We start from the raw sequence: 12,250 nt of genomic DNA, 5'->3' as shown, positions 1-12,250 counted from the left end.
TCGCAAACAAGCACACCCTACGTCTCCGATGAGGGTCATAAGATGCAGGTGTGCAAAACGCGTCCGTGATCACTCTCATCGTGGACGCGTGTTGGCTAGCTGTATCTCCGATGGCTTAGGTTGCAACTAAGTGCAAAACATGGTTTAGGTCTTCATGAGTTTAATAGGCTAGTCAAGATCCTATATATAAGTTACTCCACGCATGCCGTGAATCTGATCGTATCGGCATAGGATGGGGTTGGTGGTGTACGTATGCTTACTCGAGATCCATCATGTCGAGCGCAACAGACGAGAGAGGGAAGACGGCCTAGTGCCTGCACTGACGTGCGATGTGCACCTGAATTATGAACCGATCGATCACAGATATTCGGATCAGTTAGCGTCGCCCCACCGTCCACCGCCTGTCACACTACTCTAGACACGTCGGCCATGAGCGAGCATTCGGTGACCAGACCAGTGCTGGCACGCGTGTACAGTACCCATCATCTCCGTTTATTCATTCGTTTCGTTCAGTCATTGTGACGCAAAAGGAAAAAAGGGTGGTGCCGTCGTCGTCCTTCCTGCGTGCATATGCATGTGCATTCAACAAGCGCGATCGTCTCGGGGTCCAGAGCAGGCAGAGCATTGGCCCCTCCCCTCCAAAGGCATCATCCAGCGTTGGCGGCGGGCGGAGCCCGTGTGAAACCCCGGCTCCTTGACCACCCAACCTGAGACCTGGCAAGTCGGACGGACGGACGGATGTCCATCCAATCCACGCTTGCTTTTGATTGTTTTCTCACCAGCTCAACTCGTGTTTGGTTCGGCAACCAAGGCTGAATTAGAAAACGTCAGCAACCCATTTACAAAGCGAAGGATCTGCATGGGCTGGTTCACCCGTTCAAATACAGCTTACAACAACCCTTGGATTGTAGACAATTTCAACCAAATTAAAGCAGACAAGTGTTTTATTTTGTTCACTTTAGCAGCTTGCTCTGACCATCGATGGTGTTAGTTTTTTTCCGATAAATGTCACAATCTTGATCCCTATATATTCCGATAACGTCATCACAATCATGTTGAGGGTTTTTCCTTGTCGTAGCCGGATTAATTCGCCCAGCAGTAACATCAGGAAAGCGTGCGGTCCAGACCAAAGTAAAGAGTGATATCTATCAACTCCGTCTATCCTTTATATATAGCCAATTTAGCTAGCTACCACGTATTTCCAGCTAAGCATCGCAAGAATTGAAATACATTTATTTATATTTTGTGTATGTATGTATGTGCTTCATGAGCAAAGTGGGCGAAGGGACACATTGTAATCCAAGAACCGGGGCCAAGACCATGACCGGTCGTTTCCCTGTAGCCTTAGTGGCCGTGGCTGTGCTAGTGGCGTGGGCACAGCTCCGGCCGCCGCCGACGGTGGTGGCCACGGCGGACCAACAAGGGGGGCATGAAGCAGACCGCATCGTCCGGCTGCCCGGGCAGCCCGACGACGTGGACTTCCCCATGTACTCAGGGTACGTCACCGTCAACCATCACGCAGGCCGAGCACTGTTCTATTGGCTTCAGGAGGTGCCTCCGGAGGCTCAGCCAGCACCGCTCGTGCTGTGGCTGAACGGCGGGCCCGGGTGCTCGTCGGTGGCCTACGGCGCTTCCGAGGAGCTGGGCGCGTTCCGCATCCGGCCGGACGGCGCGACGCTCTTCCTCAACAGGTACCGGTGGAACAGAGGTATGTATGCATGGTACGCCGGCCGCTTGCAGTTGGGCGGTGTCTTTAGCTTTCATTTTCGTTGTGAAAGCAGTGATGATGTTGGCGTGTGAAGCGTGTGATCGATATCTGAATGGCTGCAGCGGCGAACATCCTGTTCTTGGACTCGCCGGCCGGCGTCGGATTCTCTTACACCAACACCACCTCCGACCTCTACGACTCCGGCGACAGAAGAACAGGTTTGTGTGTGTGTCTTGCTTCCGGTTTGTTTGTTTCAAGGTTTCAGCGCGCGTTTTCCAAACTTGCTGCATGCAGCTCACGATTCCTACAAGTTTTTGGTGAAATGGTTTGAGAGGTTCCCGCAGTACAAGTACCGCGATTTCTACATCTCTGGGGAGAGCTACGCAGGCAAAAATCTAGCTAACTGCTTTTCCATCTATATATAGTCTAGTCTTCTCCTCCAATGCAATCTACGGGTAATTCACATCGATCATCGGGAATTCTTCAAATCCGTATGTAGGGCACTACGTGCCGCAGCTGTCCCAGATTGTGTACCGGAAGAACAAAGGCGTGGAGAAACCGATTATCAACTTCAAAGGCTTCATGGTACACGCTCAATGCTCCTCCTATTAGCTAGCACGCATCATCGATCAACGTCGTCCTTGCATATATTGACATCCTCTACATACTCCAAGTCATATCGACGACGTGAAGGCACATTACATATATTATATTATGCTATGTGATTGATTTGATTCGGGCTAGGTCGGGAACGCGGTGACGGACGACTACCACGACCAAGTGGGCACGTTCGAGTCATGGTGGAACCACGGGCTCATCTCCGACGCCACGTACCGGTTGCTGGACGCCACCTGCGTGCACGACGAAATCGAGCATGCGTCGCCGCCGTGCAACGCCGCCTACGACAGAGCAACGGCGGAGCAGGGCGACATCGACCCCTACAGCATCTACACGCCCACATGCAATGAGACATCGTCGTCGTCCACGCCGAGGAGGATCCGGAGGCTCAAGGGCCGCTACGTGAGTACTCCGTAGCTACTAGCTTGTTGCAATACCTTCTCATCTCTGAACACTCCTCTGCTTTTGCAATCCAACAAACTAAAACGGCCCGTGGTTGGACCTGGGACAAGTTAAGCTGGGTGTTATGCTGCCAAGTTTGGACGTTCGCTTTGTGGCGCCGGCCGGCCTTTAATTTGTTTTCCCTTGTCGTTGTCGTCTCTACTGATCTGATGGGTTTTTGTTTTCTCCGTCGTCGGGCCGTGTACACAACGTACGTACACACATGATGAACGCATGCAGAGGGGCGGATCGTCTTATGACCCGTGCACCGAAAGGCACTCCACGGTATATTACAACCGCCCGGAGGTGCAACGGGCTCTCCACGCCAACGTCACCGGCATAAACTACACATGGGCCACCTGCAGGTGCGTGCATCGTCACCACGTGAATAATGAATATATGCGACAAGCTTCACATATAAACTGGTGTAAGCCGGCCGGCATAGACTAGCAAGTTCAAACCTTAGCTTTGAGTGTGTTAATTTTCGATTGGCACAAAAACCGATTCTGTATAGTTGCAATCTATCTGTTGCAAATTGTAAAAGGGATCGAGTTTGGCAAGTTTGTTTCATGTGCTGCTTTGTGCTGATATGCATGCATATGTTGCTTAATGACTGCAGTGACACCATCAACAACAACTGGGGAGATTCACCAAAGTCCATGCTTCATATCTACAAGGAACTTATTGCAGCTGGCCTCAGAATATGGGTCTTCAGGTCTGTTCCTTCAACCCTGATTTATTTCCTTATTATTAGGTATTAGATATATATTTTTTACATATATCATGTGCTTCTTTTTTGTTAATTTTCTTTTTGTGAATCACACTATATCGTATTATCGTTATAGGTTTCATTTCATCGCACACTGAATAAATAAAGGTTATTAATTCCCTTCTAGAGAGTTCTAGTCCACATACAGGTTTGAGTGGTTAGTTTCTAATAACATGTCAGAATAACACACAAGCAGCACATAATTCGGTCGATCGGCTTCAAAGTTTTATCGCCGCTTGCAAATATTTAGGACCAGTTAAAGAAAGTGCATGTGCCTATAGTTTTATTTTTTTTACTCTCTCCGTTTTTAAATAAATCAATTTCTAGAGTTGTTTTTAAGTCAAACTTTTTAAGTTCGACCAATTTTATAGAAAGAAGTACGTGACACCAAATAAGCACACTTTATAAAAATATAGTTTATTTATGGTGTATCTAATGATATTAATTTTGTGTCTAAATCTTGGCGCTATTTTCTATAAATTAGGTTAAACTTAAAAAAGTCTGATTTAAGACAACTCTAGAAATTGATTTATTCAGATATAGTGATTATTTAGAATTCTACTTTAATATTGGAACCATTTTCAAATTTGTAAGAATCGATGTTGAATTCATATCCACTGATAACGCTGATATGTGGCCAATACCATAAACACTAGTTCACGACGTAATAGATCGAGTTTGTTTCCTATATGCATATTCTCCGGCCTGACTATTGATATATCCTTGGGTCGCCCCTTTTCTTAAATAGTCTTCAATAAGATTAGGCTGCTGATGTTCCTTAGCGAAGCTTCTGCGCAAGAGAACGAGAGACGCAAAGCAGCCATTGATTGATGTTCACCTCACGACTCACGTGCAGCGCGCTTTGACTTTACAGTGTGTTTGGTTTGTAGAGTCACTCCATGCATCATGAGTTCATCCAATGAATTTTGGTGGAACTAACACATTTTTCATGCATATACTAATTATTAGTTTGTGAGAAATAAGGTGATGATAAATTAACCCATTCTATTTCACAAACTAAATAGAAAAAATGAGGAGTGAGAAGAAAATGAACCACCTTATTCCTCAAACCAAACATGTCTCTTAGAAGGTACATATACTGTAGTAAGTCCACGCATGTAAAGAATATAAATAAAAATGCAAAATGTTCCAACCTTTCAGGTCAACAAAAGGTACGTACTCCCCTTCTCAATAGCCATTTTCTCGAGCAGAAATGTGGAATAGCAACAGGCCACAACTCGACTACAGATTGTCTTAAGCTGTGACTTGTGCCAACCTGTAGTCATAAACAATAAATTTCAGTCAAGTACACCCAAATTTTCCTTTGACTGAACTGAGAGCGTCATTATCGACATGTCATCACGTTTAGCGAGAAATTAGAGACGTCGGAAAGTGACATAAAACTGCATTTGAATTTCATTTACACATGAATCAAAATTCTATTTCGCTTCGTAGACCATTCTGATGCCGAGACACGAGATGTTGATGGCATAATACCTCGGCATCAAATTATGACTAGAATCCTATATTTCCATCGTGTGATTCGGCTGATCGTCTTATCTAGAACACTATAGTAGAATGAGTGATTTTTGGTTTGTTTAATTTCCAGTGGGGACACGGACTCGGTAGTCCCCTTGACAGCAACAAGATACTCCATTGATGCTTTGGACCTTCCAACTGTCGTTAGTTGGTATCCTTGGTATGACGACATCAAGGAGGTGAGCTTCATCCCCCTCAACCTGTGCCTCCCTGATGATAGATATATATGAAACCAATGCACACATTTCTAAATTCAATATGCATATCATATATCCTTTACTTGATAGACATCACCCGACGGGTTAACAACTGTGCTTGTGTTGTTCTTTGTGTGATCGCTTTGAACAGGTTGGTGGATGGAGCCAAGTGTACAAGGGACTGACCTTGGTGACTGTCCGAGGGGCAGGGCACGAGGTTCCGCTCCACCGCCCGAGACAGGCGCTCATACTGTTTCAACACTTCTTGCATGAGAAACCTATGCCTAAGAATGGAACCGCTGTATAATTTCCATTTATTTTCTCAGCATAAATAATGAGAAATATCACCATGAGTGTAAATGGGTAAACAATGGAACGAAATCATGAATAAAGATGAGGTGTCAAATTATCACAGTCAGGTAGTTGTCGCTCGTTGATGTACATGCAAATCATAGTGAAGGGTGACACCTGACAGGGAGTGAATGAGGTCATTTAAAAACTATGGTCTCTAAAACCACTTTTAGAAACCTATACAAGTTTTGTTTAGATATGCACTGGGGTTTTCTAAACGTTTCTATCTCTAACACAAAGAATTTTGCAGCAAAGGTTCCAATTCTATCAAATAACCTATCAAGCTAGACTATGAAGGTAAAGCGTGCGCGGACGCGCGCGCACACACACAAAATATATGCAATAAGTAAATGTGGAAATATAAATAAGTTAGAGAATGCAAACTCGATGTTTATATCGAGGTATCAGCAAATTCACATTTTGAACTAAACCTTGTTGTAGACCTCGCAAATACTCGCAAGGGCCAAGCTCCTAGTCAGGTAATTCCGTGGATAACACATGGACCTTTCCTGCTCATAAGTGGGTCTCCGTCTGGCATCTCCCGAACCACTCACCACTGTCTCCACTAGGTGAGCTTCCGCCAAAACATCGTGAGCCTCATGTCCCATGTACCCTACTATCGGCCACTCCACAAACTCAGTTGGAGGACCTCATGTCCCACGTACACCACAAGCCCCGAGGAAGTACAACACTCTTGGTGTGAGCAAGCACCGAGCAAGGCGATATGCAAACCTTACTAAGAAAACCAGACCTAAACCTAGAGCAAGCACTAAAAGCCGCCTCTAACTAGCCTAAACACAAAGCACTTTAGTTAATTGCCTAAAGCATATGGTGGCTAGAGCACAAAGGGATGAACCTGAACTCAACTATAGCTTCAACAAGCTCTAACACACTCCAAATGGCCAGGTATGAGGTATATATAGCCCCAACCAACTCAATTAGTTGTTGCAAACTCGAGTTGCAAAAGTAGTGAGAACTGAATAGCTTCAGTGACCACACACATCTGGTGCCCTACCACGTCAACTAGCCATTGCCGATTGTTGGAAGATTATTTGTTTGATGCATTTCTCCGTTGCTTGCACTAGAGAGCACTCTGGTGCTCATCTGAGTGTGTTTCTTTATGTCCATTTGCCTGGGCTTCACTTATATGATGTCTTGAGTTTCTTGGTTGTCTTCTAGGATCTTCAAAGCTCCTCTAGCTTTCATCTTTCTTTGAGGTCTTGATCTCCACCTTATCCTAGTTCCTTGGCATCATTAGGACTATACTATGTATGCTAGCAATCGTTGTTATTCCTAATGGTTATGTTTTCAATCAACCAACAAATTCACTATGCCCTTGCTAGGGTCTACGTTTTTTACAGGGTCCCTCCTTTTTGATGGTTGATGACAACACAACCAAAGCAAGTAATACAAGATACATAAAAAAACTATTGACTTGCTTGGATGAAATGCAAGAGCAAGATAATGTGATGATAATTGAAATTTGCATGCTACCATATGAATACATACTTTGCTCTTACCATTTTAATGTTGTCCCCACTTTATATGGTTATTCCTTACTCCATAATTCACTTATCCCTTTCTTCATACCACTAGCAAGACATACCAACAAATATTTTTTTTGTTGATTTTGGTATTTGTTGCTGGTTTAGTTCGTGCCTTCTCTCCATTCAATCACTAAAAAGGAAGATATTAGTGGCTCAAGTGAAAATCAATTTTATGATATTTTTGGTATATCCTTTGGTTCCGTGGATGCGAAAGAGGCGAATAAGCCTAGCACCCGGGAAATGAGAATCAAAATCGTATCTTAAGAGCCAGGCTCGCGGGATGCAGGGTATTAGCAGGTTAATGATGGTATTAGAAGATGATTAGTATAATTTAAGGCACATACTATATTTTAATAGTAAATTAAGGTTTATTATGATAAAAATAATTGTTATAAATTGATTCAAATCAAACAAAATAAATATTATCTTAGTGCTTATTAATCTCAACTAACATAACATATCTTACCAAACAAGCGCTCTAGATTCAGTAAACTAAACAAGGACAGCTTACAGCTCTAGAGTCTGTCCACCGGACCTGGTTCCTAGATGCGACAGCCAGGCCAAAACAAAAGAATGTATACACGACGTGTTTCCATTTCGTACCAATTACAGTCAGTCAAGCTTTCTTCAATCTCAAGGAAGAAGGTATAATTACATTGGTCACTTTGGCCAAAAAGATGAAGAAGATTACAATAAGTCAAAACTCAAAAAGAAGTAGCTTCATCGTAAACATCAATCCAATTCTCCAAACTAAAAAACCAATATCTCAGTGGTCAAACACAAACACAAAACCCAATCCTTGTTTGGAGCAATACCAATAGTTGGAAGCCCAAAGCTTCCAAAATGAAGAAAAATAAAGAAAAAAAAACAAATGGTTAAAGCCATGGCACACAATAGTAAAAGAGCGAAGGCAGGTAAATAAAACCTCAAGCCCTGAGGAATATTGTTGATAGCAGAATGAGATGAGCATTAGTTTTTTGAAATTTTAGAAGGCCTAATACTTCCCTGAGGACCCTGACGACATCTGAAAATCTGCATAAAAGTGGCTAGCAGATTAGGATGAGTCCCGAAATAAAATGTGATGTGGATGTACTGTAAGTTGAATTAACAAACCCAGGTACCAAAAATAATTCATTGTAAATTTTTCTTACAAGTCCAATGTAGCATAGCGGCCAAAAATTCAATTTTTTTTAAAGGAAAGGACAGTTGTGGGTTGACATGGGCAGGCTACATTCGGGTGATAGCTACGATTTTAGGCATTGTTATAGCATGAGGATATAAGGAGGATGATTCGCTTGGCGAGTAGCGCATTGAAGGCCGTCACTATGAACATATTTGCCAAGAATGGATGAAAAAGCAATAATAGAATTTGTTTATGATTTTATTTATTTATTTTCACTCTTTCCCTATTTTTTTATTAGCAATTGAACTAAAAACTTGTAAGACTTGGCTATGTGCGACGGCAAAGGCCGAGACTATTCTATTTTTTTGTATTTATCCTATTAACTGTAATAGGAGATACTAATTAACATCCCGATTAGGATTAACGGTCCACAATATAAAGAAGAAACATGAAACATAAGCGGGTTGGCTGATACAGGATAAATGACCACAGAAGGGACTAACTTCTCACCTCAATTTAGTCTTCACCTCCTTCAAACACATCAAGAACTCCACATAAGTTCCACCACGGTGCTGGGGACCTCCGAACCAGCGGCAATCTGCGTGGTGCCCCCTTCCAAATTCAGTTGACACATGAGCCCGGGGAAAATTAAGCTACACCTAATTAGCAAAAAATGACTAAAGTATATGTGCTTGTACTAACCATGGAGGCATAATTATCTATGTCCTCATCCTCATCTTGTACCGTTTCAAGGACTGAAGTCCCCTCTTCGTCAACGTTTTCTTCATTTGCAAAGCCATCAAGTTCTTCTATTATTCGCCAATGGCTGTCAGCAAAATCACAAAGAGCAGATGCAGAAGTTGATGACTCCACTCTCTTGTTCTGAATAAGGTCTTCTTGATGTTCAATATCTTTGTCACTGTTTGTTTGATGTAACGGAGTTTTTGAAGCTGTTGCATTTTCAGATATATTTTCACTTGCAGAATCCAGTGGCAACCCAGCCATTTCACATACGGAATCATGAAATTCATCTGAAATACCAACAATCCGCTTTCTGTATTCTTCATTGGAGGCTGCTTCAGGCTGCTTGTTGTTATGCTCAATAACTAAAGTTTGTGTTTCTTGCCATTCATCAGTGAAGTCTGCAGGTAGCTTTTCAGGAACAGTGTCAACTGATAATTCTGCTGGCCTCTGTTTTTGTTTGATCTCCTTCATGTATTTGTCTCCAAGGACATAGGTGGTTGAATCATCTGAAGACGTAACCTCTGGAATCACAAAATCAGTCCCAGCACCGTTAACTAGTATTTCTGCAGTATCATGCTTGTCAATAAATTTCAAAATCTCCGTTGAACCCAAAACTGATATTTCCTTCGTATCTGCATCAAATACTTGACCAATTGACAACACATCAAGCAATTTCATTGTATCATTAATTGAGGTGCTGAACTCTTTGGTGTTAGGCTCGTCGAGAAAACAATCAACTGGAATGTCCATTACCACCAGCTGATCATGCTTCTCTGTGGAGCCATCTAACTCAGCAAATGCTTTTAACCCCTTCAAATTTCTCTCGAGCAGTATCACTTCTTTGGCAATCTTCTCCTCGTCATCGGTGATACAGATACCTGTTGAAGCCATCCTTGATATGTGCTGAGATTCCTCAGAGACTCCATCTTCGGCCTCTCTTATCTCCTTCCCTTCAATACAGACTTCTGAGAGACCAGAATGACCAGCATGCTCTGTCACAAGCTTCAAAGGTCTCTCCTCCCGTTCGTCTTCTCCGCCAAATTCATTGGCATCGCCGGCGCGATCCACGCTACGGCTCCACAGCGACGACGCAAGATAGACCAGGGTGAGCCAGCCGAAACACACGAGAAAGGCAAGCACCGCCAAGAAAAGCACCGAAAGGATCAGCAGATAAGGCAACAGCAGGAAGCGAGGCGGCAACCGGGAAGGCGAGAATGCCCACACCTGGCGAGGGATGTGGCAGTGGACGTGGAAATGGCGGCAGCCTGCCCCTCCGTTCCCCCTGCGCACTGCTCGGCACGACCATCTCCTCCTACCACCACCGCCCAAGCTCAAAGCCATGGCCATCGGCTTCTAAAGAAGCAACTCCTGCAAACGGGGAAGAAGATTGTATGGTTGGTCTGTCTGCTAATTGCTTGCTTTTGTGCAACGCCAAAGCCGGAGAATCGAACTCGCTAAAGGCAGAGACGGCTTCCTTCCGTGTTTGATTATGCGATGGTTTGAAATTTTGGGTGCAAGTGCAGGTGGAGGTGGGGCCCGCCAAGAAGTGTTCAAGCTGTTTACCGGTGGCGCCTTGAGATAAGTGAGGTGTCGCAAGCTAACAGGTCAGTTCTGTCTTTGGATTAAGACTGGTTCAGCTAAAGGTGGGTCTCGGAAGCTTATCGGCAGCAAGAGTGTTAGGAAAGACATCAAGGTGAGGGAATCCATCACTTGGATCACATCCTAGTGGCGACACTAACGCCAATAATTCAGAGGTGTTTAGCAAAAGTTTGTGATTTATCACCTTTTGTTCACATTCAGAATTGGAAAGTAGGAACATTGTCATGATGGCACATTGGAGCCAGTTTAGTGAATGGACAGGTCCCAGAGAACAAGAAATTTGCAAGAATGGTCAATATATACATTGAAAATTGTCTCACATTGAACGCGGTTTCAAGGAGCTGTCTAGTAAGAAAATATATTGTTGGGTATAAGTGCTATTCTAGCTCACGATCTTTGTTTTAGAAAATTAACTATATTACTTCCACTAAATTTTCTCAACTCATTCTAGTTTTTGTTTTAAGGGAGTTTACATATTTTTTGTAACTAAAGACCATCAGAACTTTTCAAAATGTACTCTATTTTTTCTTCAATGTAAAATTTAAAAATGCTAGCAGACGTGTGTATTTTATGCATATTGTTTGAAGAGACGGAATATTTTGACAAGTTGTTGACGACCAAAATATGACTGGAGAGTCGAAGATGGAACTAAAATCAAATTTGGACCCTTGGCTTCATTTCGGGTTAAATTGCATTTGAATCGACAGAAGTGCCTACACTCTGCAAAAACATGTCCATACCGATTTTGGACAAGGACACGCTGGCCAAGGACACTTCATGAATTTTTTTTAGTTGAAACATCCTCTGATCTCGTGAGAAACTTTTAGACTACGTGTGGAATAGATTTTCCTACTAAGATAATACCACCTCTATTTATATGAGAAGAGGATTACAATTGATTGAGAGATCTGTCTATCTAATCATGAAAAGACCAATCTATTTTACTTTTTATTTTCTACGTCAACCTCTTCCAACCCCCTTTGCTGTCCAGTATGTCGCTCAATAAAATTTGCTGGCGTTCTAGGTGGCCATGACGAGTTTACGGCATCCCCGCTATGCATCTCCTCGATGAGTTTCTCAGTTTCGTGGGTCTTTCGAACAATGAATTAGCATCAAATCGGCCTCGTCAACCTACTGATCGGCCTCGCCGTTTGGATCTATCTCCGCTATTGTTGGTGTATTGGGCCCCGAGTACCCTCGCGGCCTCGCTACATGAAGAGAAGACCAATGCAACTAGGATGGGATGAGCTAAGCTTCCAAAGGAAGAGGCCCACACCAAACGGGGTATATTAACTACATGAAGGAGAACCGCACATGTTCTTCTCCGCCGTCCCAGGCCACAGCATCCTTTTTACTGTGTAACGTGTCCATTCATAATAATCCAACGTATGGGAGAATTGTAGTTTTTCTTTCAAATACCTCTTCCATGTATTGGATGATCATATATAGACATGTGGTATGAATCCATGGCAGATGTCCATGGTTGCATCATGGAATCCACCTAATTTTTCCGTTATATCGCCCCATGTGAGCTAGCGCTCATTGAGCAATACGAAGTTGCTAGCTAACAGAAAACCTTTCATACTTTAGATACTTCCTCCATCCTAACATAAA

At 43.3% G+C, this 12,250-nt stretch overlaps 2 protein-coding genes across 3 annotated transcripts; one reads left to right on the top strand and one right to left on the bottom strand.

The window, feature by feature from the left end:
* The first annotated feature begins 1,221 nt into the window (after positions 1-1,221).
* Positions 1,222-5,686, top strand: LOC136515439 (serine carboxypeptidase 2-like). Its single transcript, XM_066509020.1, has 9 exons — positions 1,222-1,708; positions 1,831-1,926; positions 2,003-2,095; positions 2,208-2,293; positions 2,453-2,728; positions 3,008-3,132; positions 3,387-3,482; positions 5,146-5,254; positions 5,424-5,686. The coding sequence occupies exons 1-9, from the start codon at positions 1,258-1,260 to the stop codon at positions 5,577-5,579; spliced, it is 1,488 nt and encodes a 495-aa protein (XP_066365117.1). The 5' UTR covers positions 1,222-1,257; the 3' UTR covers positions 5,580-5,686.
* Positions 5,687-7,677: 1,991 nt separating this feature from the next.
* On the bottom strand, positions 7,678-10,662 carry LOC136518620 (uncharacterized). Of its 2 annotated transcripts, none has more exons than XM_066512294.1 (3): positions 8,996-10,662; positions 8,804-8,891; positions 7,678-8,202 (listed from the first exon to the last, which is right to left on the bottom strand). In XM_066512294.1, exons 1-2 carry the CDS (start codon positions 10,382-10,384, stop codon positions 8,835-8,837), a joined length of 1,446 nt encoding a protein of 481 aa, XP_066368391.1. In that variant the 5' UTR covers positions 10,385-10,662; the 3' UTR covers positions 7,678-8,202; positions 8,804-8,834. The 2 variants fall into 2 exon arrangements, with proteins under 2 accessions (XP_066368391.1, XP_066368390.1); XM_066512293.1 differs by having other exon boundaries at positions 7,679-8,202; positions 8,804-8,905.
* Between the last annotated feature and the right edge of the window lie 1,588 nt (positions 10,663-12,250).

This window comes from Miscanthus floridulus, chromosome 17 (genome assembly GCF_019320115.1).
Source record: "Miscanthus floridulus cultivar M001 chromosome 17, ASM1932011v1, whole genome shotgun sequence".
Classification (NCBI taxonomy): Eukaryota; Viridiplantae; Streptophyta; class Magnoliopsida; order Poales; family Poaceae; genus Miscanthus; species Miscanthus floridulus.
The sequence above is the reverse complement of the archived record's forward strand: the minus strand, read 5'-3'. Positions and strand labels throughout refer to the sequence as shown.

Excerpts from the sequence above, each read along its gene's own strand:
- LOC136515439 (XM_066509020.1), top strand. The coding sequence starts at position 1,258 with ATGTGCTTCATGAGCAAAGTGGGCGAAGGGACACATTGTAATCCAAGA. Across the intron at positions 2,096-2,207 it reads CTCTGGGGAGAGCTACGCAG|GGCACTACGTGCCGCAGCTG; the intron begins GCAAAAATCTAG and ends ATCCGTATGTAG. Across the intron at positions 2,294-2,452 it reads TCAACTTCAAAGGCTTCATG|GTCGGGAACGCGGTGACGGA; the intron begins GTACACGCTCAA and ends GATTCGGGCTAG.
- LOC136518620 (XM_066512293.1), bottom strand. The coding sequence starts at position 10,384 with ATGGCCATGGCTTTGAGCTTGGGCGGTGGTGGTAGGAGGAGATGGTCG. Across the intron at positions 8,906-8,995 it reads TAGATAATTATGCCTCCATG|GGGGCACCACGCAGATTGCC; the intron begins GTTAGTACAAGC and ends TGAATTTGGAAG.